The sequence below is a fragment of the Myodes glareolus genome, chromosome 21 (genome assembly GCF_982192425.1).
Source record: "Myodes glareolus chromosome 21, mMyoGla1.1, whole genome shotgun sequence".
Classification (NCBI taxonomy): Eukaryota; Metazoa; Chordata; class Mammalia; order Rodentia; family Cricetidae; genus Myodes; species Myodes glareolus.
This window is the reverse complement of record NC_142046.1, coordinates 21,068,276-21,078,711: the sequence shown is the minus strand read 5'-3', so window position 1 is coordinate 21,078,711 and position 10,436 is coordinate 21,068,276. Positions and strand designations below refer to the sequence as shown.

At 43.2% G+C, this 10,436-nt stretch overlaps 1 protein-coding gene across 1 annotated transcript; it reads right to left on the bottom strand.

The window, feature by feature from the left end:
* Positions 1–751: 751 nt before the first annotated feature.
* LOC125394918 (E3 ubiquitin-protein ligase RBX1) lies at positions 752–1,267 on the bottom strand. Its single transcript, XM_048426063.3, has one exon. The coding sequence runs from the start codon at positions 1,256–1,258 to the stop codon at positions 932–934; it is 327 nt and encodes a 108-aa protein (XP_048282020.1). The 5' UTR covers positions 1,259–1,267; the 3' UTR covers positions 752–931.
* Between the last annotated feature and the right edge of the window lie 9,169 nt (positions 1,268–10,436).

Here is a 10,436-nt window from a genome sequence, read left to right as displayed (position 1 = left end):
TGCTCAGACGTGGGTTTAAGCCAATAGAAACTCTTATTACCTGCTGGTGACTTCACTGGGTGTTTGGAATCCCAGTGTAGCTAAGTCTTTCTCGGGGCGAGCTTTAAAGTACAAAAACCATATTCTGGTTGATATATTTCAGTTAACAGGAAGAGTTAGCCAGAATCAGGACTGCAGAAATCAAAAAATAAGGTTAGCACATTTAGAGACTTTCCCAGAACTATGGACTTTATGGATTAGGGCTTTGTTTTCATCTTGGCAGGCTGTTTGCTGAGTTTTGCAGCCTGAATGGTGTTCCCATCATGGAGTCAGTTGTGCTAAGGTCTGGTGCCCTGTTGTCTTCATTGCTTGCTTGGGGTTCTACATGGCACACGCCAGGCTCATGACAGTGCAAATGAGTGTCACAAGATGAAAAGTGCTATTACTAAGGCTGGGTTTACAAACATCCCAAATTTTCTAATCCCATTTTTTTTGTTTGTTTGTTTGTTTTGGTATAGGTTCTCACTATGTAGTTCTGGCCATCCTGAACTAGTCTGACCTTGAACTGAGAGATCTGCCTGCCATTGTCTCCAGAGTTCTGGGATTAAAGTTATGCTCTACCATAGCTGGCCTGAATCACATTAATTTCATCAAAGTCGTCATAGGATCAGTATGATGCACGACACACACAGTGGGGAGTTATGATTGAGTATGATTGAGATACTTATCACCCAACAGTAGAACCAATCAGCTGGGTCCAAATAAGGGGTGCTTATTTTTTTTTTTTTTTGAACTTAACGACTTTATTTGACACAAAATACAATATGGCCGTGGGGACAGCAAACACCGAAGACAAAAGAAGAAAAAACTATGGTTCTATCTAATTTATAATTAACAGGAAGGTGAGTCGCTACACGAGTAACACATGGGTAAGCTTTAGGGAGCATCTTTTCTAGTGCCCATACTTTTGGAATTCCCACTCTCTGTTGTCCAGTGGACACACCTGCCTCGTTTTGAGCCATCGAGAGATGCAGTGGAAATGAAAAGCATGATTACAGACTCCCCACGCAACAGTACACTCTTCAGAAGTAGCAGACGCCTGGTTGGCCTGACATTCAATGCAAAGATCCATAATGTGGTTCCTGCAGATGGCACAGTTATCAACTACAATATCCCAGGCCCAGAGGGCTACCGCATTCCACTTTTTCACTTCAAAGCGCTTCTTGCCCGCGCCGCTGTTGGTGCCGCTGGGGGTATCCACATCCATCGCTGCCGCCATTTTGAAAACACACTCGGGGTGCTTATTTTTTAATTAGGTTTTTATTTTTTGAGATAGTGCTAATAAGTTTCTCTGTACCCTGATAAGAGGTTTCTCAGCCGATGCAATAAGCCAGATTAAGTCGAACTGGAAAAGTATAACAGGTTTATTTGAGCAAACCAACTCCAGGTGGGTTCTCCAATCCCAGAGGTTGAGGCCAGAGAAGCCACGTGCTCTAACTAAAGTGGGGAGATTATATAATTTATAGACAAGGGGTGATGATGGGTCTGCCACAAGCCAGGTTTGTGCCCAAGTGTGGTCAAAAGCTAGGTGCTTTAGCTGGGAACTTAAGTTGCTGGGAACTTCACGGGAAAAGCTGCCATAGATGCCAAAAGTCAGAACTGGGCATTTTGGTGCCTTCCCTTTCTCAGAGATTTTTCTGAGTGGGTGGGGTTTGGAAAGACAGAAATGGGTCTGTCAGAATCACTCAGGGGCAAGCTGGAGGTTCCAACCAAACAAGGGCCTCTCTACATACCCCCAGCTGGCCTGGAACCCACTAAGTAGATAAGGCTGGCCTCAAACTCATGGAGACCCCCCCACTGTAACATGACGGGCCTGCTTGTTGGGGTATCTGTCCCACCCGGTACCCCACAGCTGGCATGCCCCAATCACACACAGGACTCTATAAGATTATAAAACTGATTGGCTCGGGGCTGGTGAGATGGCTCAGTGGTTAAGAGTACTGACTGCTCCTCCAGAGGACCCAGGTTCAATTCCCAGCACCCACATGGCAGCTTGCAGCTGTCTGTAGCTCCAGTTCAAGAGAATCTGACATCATTATACCAGTGCACATGAAATAAAGTTAAATAAAGTTTTAAAAAAAAAAAAAACTGATTGGCTCATTAGGTCAGGCTACTTATTAGTTCTTATAACACATATTACCCCATTATCCTTATCTATGTTAGCCACATAGCTCAGTACCTTTTCTAGCTGTCAGCTCACATGTTGCTTCTTCGGTGATCTGGGCAGGAATGGCAGAGGGAGCTTTCTGCTTCCCAGAATATTCCTGTTCTCATCGCCCGCCTCTACTTCCTGTCTGGTTGACCCACCTATACTTCCTGCCTGGCCAATCAGCGTTTTATTAAATTACATGATTGACAGAATACAGATAATTCTCCCACAACACAATAACTCACAAATACCAATATATTATTATCCTATCACCAATCAATCCCCCTTTCTCTCTCTCTCTCTCTTTTTTTTTTTTTGATAAACAACCCTGAGCTTATAAAATACCTCCCCCATTCCCTCATCCCTATATCAATTATAACCAACCCCTAAATGATGTCCCTAAACCTGAGGGCGAATTCTACTGGGAGAGGGGACATCGTCCTTCCAGCTGTCATGGGGGCAACGTTTCTCTTAGGGGGTCCTGTGAAAATAATTGATGGTAAAATTCTCATATAAACATTTGGTGCGAGAAAGTTGTAAATAGTCTCTGACTAGTTTGAGGAGGTCTGGCCAGATAATAATATATTGGTATTTGTGAGTTATTGTTTTTAGAAAATTGTATTGGTGTTAATTTTTGTACATTGATATATTGAATATTATATGCTTCTACCTCTATTTGTATTGATATGTATACATATATTTACATTCCTGCCTCTGATTAAGATATTTATGTAATGATATACATTGTTTACATTTAGAGGTCATTGTCCTCACTCATTGCACAGTTGTTCATTCTCTTAGTCTTCAAATTAGATAGATAGAAATCAATAGTCATATATGTTTATTAAATTTATATTTAGGCTAATCAGGTTATTTAGGTGCATAGAGATCATACTTAGTATAGATAATATAATCTTCAACCTCTTCGAAGAGCTGTGGAAAATGGCCTTTAATCTAACTCATAGTTCTATAGTAGTGAGACACAATCACTCCTGGCATCACTGCTCTACTCCCGAGAGAACGTTGAGCATCAAAGACACTCCACCTGGAGCTTGTCTTCTTCCTGGCAGAACTGGCCTTTGGGCAAAGAGAAAGCCCATACCTTAACCACTGACAGAATTACAGAATATCCTAAATGGATAAAAGCAGGATTGTCTTATCTTGCCAAGACAGGGTGAGAGAGTCCTAAAAGGTTTCTTGCCTTTGAAAAATGGCATGTCAGTTACAGCAGGCTATAGCCAAAGTTGGTTGACTCAACATTGCATACGAGACTTTGGGTGATTGCCCAGGTATTCAGTTGTCTCTTCCATTCGTTGCACATTTCAGAAGTTTTCCACTTGTACTTCTTGGCTGCTTGAGTAAAATTATTTTCCTTCTCAGATCTTTGATAGAGTTGAAGTTTAGATAGTTGTGGGCTGGAGAGATGGCTCAGAGGTTAAGAGCATTGCCTGCTCTTCCAAAGGTCCTGAGTTCAATTCCCAGCAACCACATGGTGGCTCACAATCATCTGTTATGGGGTCTGGTGCCCTCTTTGGCCTGCAGGCATACACACAGAATATTGTATACATAATAAATAAATATTTAAAAAAAGATTAGATAGTTGTAGTTACCATCTACATTATTTAGACTCCCTGAAATAGAATGTTTAGTAAAACTTTTGTTATATGTTTCTTGCTTAATATTGTTTGTTGTTTGTAACTTTATATTTATTATTTGCTTCTATTGTATATAGTTGTATTTGGTTTGGTTCTGTCTTATTTTAGAAAAAAGGGGGAGATGATAGGGGAGTTCAGCCAATCACATTGTTTGTGGGGCGTGTCGCCCTTAGGCTAAAGTTTACCTATAAACCTGGCGAGTACATTCCCACTAGCTCTCTCTCACCTGGCTCCTGCGTCCAGACAGATCGTTTGGATTCTGGTGTAAGCTGGTGTAAGTCTTCCTTCTGCTTATTAAAGCTGTATATTTTGTATTAAGATAGTCTGGGGCCTTTCCATTACCGATCGCCCTGCGGCATCATCCCACTGCCTTTGCTTCCTGAGTACTAGTATTAAAGGTATGCACCACCACACCTGACATGTTATTTTTTGGAGCAGGGTCTCTGTAGCCCAGGCCAGCCTTGAACTCCTTATATAGCTGAGGATGTCCTTAAACTTCTGATCCTCCTGCCTTCACCTCCAGAGTGCTGGGATTATAGACTTTTACTTGTCCCTTCTGGGAATTAAATCCAGGCTAAGCTACCACTCAGTCAACGTCCCTGAGTTGTTCATTATGAAGCAAATTGGAAGAGAAATTGGAGCTTATAAGTGAGACATTGCCAAAGCAGAATTCTGAAGTGTAGTGTTGGGCTAGGAAGATGGCTCAGTTGGTAAGTGCTTGCTGCACATGTAGAAGAACCTAATTGTGTCCCCAGTATTCATGGCAAAAAAACAGGTGTGAGGTGTAATGGTTTAAGTAAAATGCTGCAGATCCCCAAGTGGCTGCAGTGGGCAGCAGGTCCTGAGACCACAGCAGGCCATGAAGGCAGCCAGTCCCAGGCAGGGAGCACCCAGATGGCCCACACAGGCCATGAGTGCCAGCTGGTCCTAGGCAGGGAGCTGTATGGTGGGTGAGAGACCAAGATGGATAGGCATGACATGGGACCATACCACTGGTCTCCAAAGGCAGCAGGTCCCGGGCAGGGAGTCACGCGAGGGGTGAGAAACAGAGACAGATAGGCACACCATGCAGAGGGAGGTTGGATATTTATTTAGTGGGTTATGGAAGGGAAAGGGGAGAAGGGGAAAGAGCAGAGAGAGGCAGAGAGAGAAAGAGAGACAGGGAGTGAGGGAGGAAGAGAGAAGAGGGGGAGAGAAAAAAAACACAGCAGCAGCTACCTTTTTCTGAGAGAGATGGAGGGGGAGAGAGCTCAGGCCTGAAGCAGAAGGAAAATCTGCCTGCCTCAGAGGTAGGGGATAAGAGGGCAGGGTTTGTCTCTTTTTTAAAATTTATTTATTTTTTTTAATTTATATTTATTGAGCTCTACATTTTTCTCTGCTCCCCTCCCCTCTTCAATCCTTCCCCAAGGTCCCCATGCTCCCAATTTACTCAGGAGATCTTGTCTTTTTCTATTTTCTACTTCCCATGTAGATTAGATCTATGTAAGTCTCTCTTAGTGTCCTCATTGTTGTCTAAGTTCTCTAGGATTGTGGTTTGTAGGGTCGTTTTCTTTCCTTTGTTTAAAAACCTCCTATGAGTGAGGACATGTGATAATTGTCTTTCTGTGTCTGGGTTACCTCACTCAAAATAATGTTTTCTAACTCCATTTATTTTCCTGCAAAATTCAAGCTGTCGTTATTTTTTCTGCTGTGTAGTCCTCCATTGTGTAAATGTACCACATTTTTCTTATCCATTCTTCCATCGAGGTGCATTTAGGTTGTTTCCAGGTTCTGGCTATGACAAACAAAACTGCTTTGAACATAGTTGAGCACATGTCCTTGTGGCACGATTGAGCATCCTTCGGATATATACCCAAAAGTGGTATTACTGGGTCTTGAGGAAGGTTGTTTCCTACTTTTCTGAGAAATCGCCACACTGACATCCAGCTTGCATTCCCACCAACAATGCGGAAGTGTTCCCTTTTCCCCACAACCTCTCCAGCATAAGCTGTCATCAGTGTTTTTGATCTTGGCCATTCTTACAGATGTAAGATGAAATCTCAGAGTTGTTTTGATTTGCATTTCTCTGATGACTAAGGATGTTGAACATTTCTTTTTCTTTTCTTTTTTTTTTATATTTATTTATTTATCATGTATACAATATTCTGTCTGTGTATATGTCTTCAGGCCAGAAGAGGGCACTAGACCTCATTAAAGATGGTTGTGAGCCACCATGTGGTTGCCGGGAATTGAACTCAGGACCTTTGGACGAGCAGGCAATGCTCTTAAACCACTGAGCCATCTCTCCAGCCCCCTTTTTCTTTTCTTTTCTTTTTTTTTTTTTTTTTTTTTTGGTTTTTTGAGACAGAGTTTCTCTGTAGTTTTTGGTGGTTGTCCTGGAACTAGCTCTTGTAGACCAGGCTGGCCTCGAACTCACAGAGATCCGCCTGCCTCTACCTTCCGAGTGCTGGGATTAAAGACATGCGCCACCACCAGCCATTTTAGATTCCTCTTTTGATGTTGAGAGTTCTCTGTTTAGGTCTGTACTCTTTTTTTTTTTTTTTTTTTTTTTTTTTTACTGGATTATGTGATCTTTTGGTGTCCAGTTTCTTGAGTTCTTTGTATATTTTAAAGATCAGACCTCTGTCTGATGTGGGGTTAGTGAAGATTTTTTCCCATTCTGTGGGCTATCGTTTTGTCTTGTTGACCGTGTCCTTTGCTTTACAGAAGCTTTTCATTTTCAGGAGGTCCCTTTTATTAATTGTTTCTCTCAGTGTCTGTGCTGTTGGAGTTATATTTAGGAAGTGGTTCCCCGTGCCAATGTGTTCAAGTGTACTTCCCACTTTCTTTTCTATGAGGTTCAGTGAGGCTGGCTTTATGTTGAGGTCTTTGATACATTTGGACTTGAGTTTTGTGCATGGCGATAGATATGGGTCTATTTTCATTTTCTACATGTTGATATCCAGTTATGCAGGGCTTGTCTCTTAAAGGGACAGGACACACCATTACATGAGGACTGGAGGGCTCCATGATTAAGAGCACACTGGTTTGTCTTCCAAAGTTTGAGTCTCAGCACCTGCATATCAGCTCACAAACTTCTCTAATTCTAGTCACAGTCCTAGGAGATTCAATGCTCCTTTCTGCCCCAAAGGGCACCAGGTATGCATGATCACACATGTGATGCACAGATATAACCATGTGGACATAATGCCCATGTATTTAAAAGAAAGAAAGGAAGGAAGGAAGCAAGCAAGCAGGTGTGGTAAACATGTCCATAATGCCAGCTCTAGGAAGGCAGAGGGAGGAGTGTTATGATTTGTCACTTAAGAGACAAGCCTTGCCTACTCCTGGCGGCCCCTTCCCTACTCTGACAATCTTGGTTTCTCTCACCTTTGGCCGTGTGTGCGCTTCCCCTCTCCTGCTCCCTTCTTTGTCTCTCTCTTCCTCTTTCTCTCTCTCTCCCCCCTCTCACCTCCTTTCTCCTCTTTTTGCCTTCCCCTCTATAGCTCCCTGAATAAATATTTAACCTCATTTCTACGTGTGCGTCTATCCATGTTTCTGTCTCCTTCCCACCCGCCATGTATCTCCCTGCCTGGGAGCAGCCACCGCTGGTTGCTGGGAATTGAACTCAGGACCTTTGGAAGAGCAGGCAATGCTCTTAACCTCTGAGCCATCTCTCCAGCCCCCTTCAAGATTCCTTTTTCCCCTTTATTATTTAATTATTCACGTTAAGTGTCAGTTTACTTAAGCAAGAGTGTGTCTTATACAAATACAAAGGTGTTGAGGGCCAGCCTTAACAAAATCACCCCTTGCCGGGGTAGGGGCATGGGAATTGAAGAAATACAAGTAAAGAATATGAAGACACACATAAAATAACAGGATAGAAACCATAGAAAGTATTGGGAGGGCATTCCAGTGACTGAAATCCTGAAAATCGCCCACATTTGTTTTTCCACAACCTTTTTTTTTTCTAGCAGCTTTTTTTTCAATTCTTTATTTTATTTTATTGATATTTATTGAGCTCTACATTTTTCTCTGCTCCCCTCCTTGCCTCTCCCCTCTTCCCCTATTCAACCCTCCCCCAAGGTCCCCATGCTCCCAATTTATTCAGGAGATCTTGGTTTTTTCTACTTTCTACTTTCCATGTAGATTAGATCTATATGTAAGTCTCTCTTAGTGTCCTCATTGTTGTCTAAATTCTCTGGGATTGTTTTACACAACTTTAATACCCAATGTAAAAGGGGGAGAAGGTAACAAAAGACTTTATTAACATGATACAAAGGATAACTCACGTAGTCAATTGCTTTATCACTCTGAGACATCAAATCATTAGCATTCTAGGTAGTCTAGGTAGCAAAAGTGTTCTAGATTACTGGATCTAGATCTGCCCCTCCCCAGATGACCTCATTGTTACAAAAGAAGGAGCAGAAGTACATTTGCATATCCTGACCATCTGTCAGGATGGCATGGACTTAATTTCAAAAGAACCAAGCAATCACATCCTGAGTTGGGATGTTCAGCTATGCTTGTCAATCTCCAAACTCTCTGACTGGCATACAAAGTGGAAATGGACTGCATTTTTCGGCCTCCACCTGAATGCAACAGCCCACAATGTCAGTGTGTGTGTGGTATATGCCCATGAATACGAGGGCCCACAGAGGGCAGAGGTGTCAGATTCCCCTAGAACTGGGAACACAGGCAGTTGTAAACCACTCATATGGGTGCTGGTAATCTAACTCAGGTGTTCTCAACCACCGAGCTATATCTCCAGCCCCAGAAGCCAAGATTTTTTGTTTTGTTTTGTTTTTTGTTTTTCAAGACCGGGTTTCTCTGTGTGACAGTCCTGCTATCCTGGAACTCACTTTGTTAGACTAAATTGTCCTTGAACTCACTGAGATCTGCCTGCCTCTGCTACTCAAGTACTGGGATCAAAGGTGTGCGCCACTAAGACTGGCTTCAAGAATTTCAAAATCATCTAGAGAGATGACTCAGTAATTAAGAGCACTGACAGTCTCTGCCCTCTCTCTCTCCTCTTCCAATAAACCTCCTATGTGAGCCCTGTTGTAAGACATGACTTCTCTTTGTGGTATTTTAAAATAAACAATAACATTGGTTCCCTGACCGGGAAGGCTCTCCTGGCACTTCCTCCTTCCTGCTGGCAATCTAAGGAGTACAGGGACCCTGAAACCCAGTTTACATATGACTGTCTCACTGCTTCAACTAACAGACAACTAGGCCCCTCCATCAAACACCGGCATGATCGGTGAACCTCCTCTTCTCCACCTCTGGCCATTTCCCACAAGCGAGGACTTGCCTCTTAAGTGTGGTTTTTCGCCTTTTGGCCTCATTAAGCCCTTGTACCAGGCAACCATGACTCTTGGGATTGGAACCCTTGGCCCCTGCTCTGTGATGAATCACTGAACAGCCTGTGTCTTCTGGAAATCAGCCTTCTCTAAATTCCTGGGACACTAGGAATTACAGACCCGTGGGTCTCACTTATGTGCCTCACTCATGGGAACATTGCCATCATCTCTCCCTCCAACTTTTGCACTCAGTGTCCTATTTAAGGGCTTCTAAATTCATCTGTCTTTGCAGTCAGATCTTGCCCAAATACCCCTTAGATATTGCTTTCTGATCTCTTCCACCTGCAACAAATCTTCTTTCTCATTCACTGGCAGCTTCACCTTCCATTCAATCAATTGGGTCTCTGGCGGGACTACCCACCTCTGACCATTCCCCTGGAGGTGAGGCTTCATTTCTTGAGCACAGTCTTCTCCTCACCTTCTGGCTTTTCAAGAAATTCTAGTACCAGGTGACTGTGTCTTTCTAGGGCCCAGAGCCCGTGGGTTGTGTTCTTGCATGACAAAGTACTGAACAGCTTGTGCCCACTCAATCAGATCCTCCCTTGGGATGCCAATGTAGTATTCAGGTCTTTGGATCTTTCTCTTGCTCATTGTGTCCATTCAGTCTTCCTCTGCCCTATCCTTTGGAACTGTGTCATACACCTTCTTGCTTCCATTGTGATGTCTTTTGGAATCCCACTAACCACTCATTCAAATAAAATCAGGCCTCAGTATTCTTCGGACCAGACAGTCAGGGAACTAAGAAAGAATTTTCCATCTTTTCTTTTTCTTCATTGCTCCAAAACCTGCTGGTGTCTGTCTACACTCCCTCTGTAAATGTTCTCTCTAGGTTTGGTGCAACATGGAAGTCAGAGATGGAGACAGTCCTCAGGACTGCGACCCTCTTTCCCTAGGCTTCAGAAGACACCAAGATCAACTGTCTTGTCCCCAATTCCAGAAGAATGGGCTTCACCTAGCAGCTGCCCTTTATTCTACAGGATTGGGAACACCATATGGAAGTGGATGCTTTCCTTCCTGACCCCTCTCCTCATTTTCCTGTCTTTAACAACTATGCCCTGCCTCATCAATTTCTTCTCTATGTATCTTCAATGATACAGTCAAAACTCTCTGATTAAACAACTAACCAGCTATTATTACAGGACCACCAACTGCTAGCCACAGAGCTGGAGGCAGAAGACTGCCAAACATGTCAGGTGGTGAGAACCAACAGCACCCCAGAGGTATCCATGTCCCCCCAGATTCAGAAAAGAG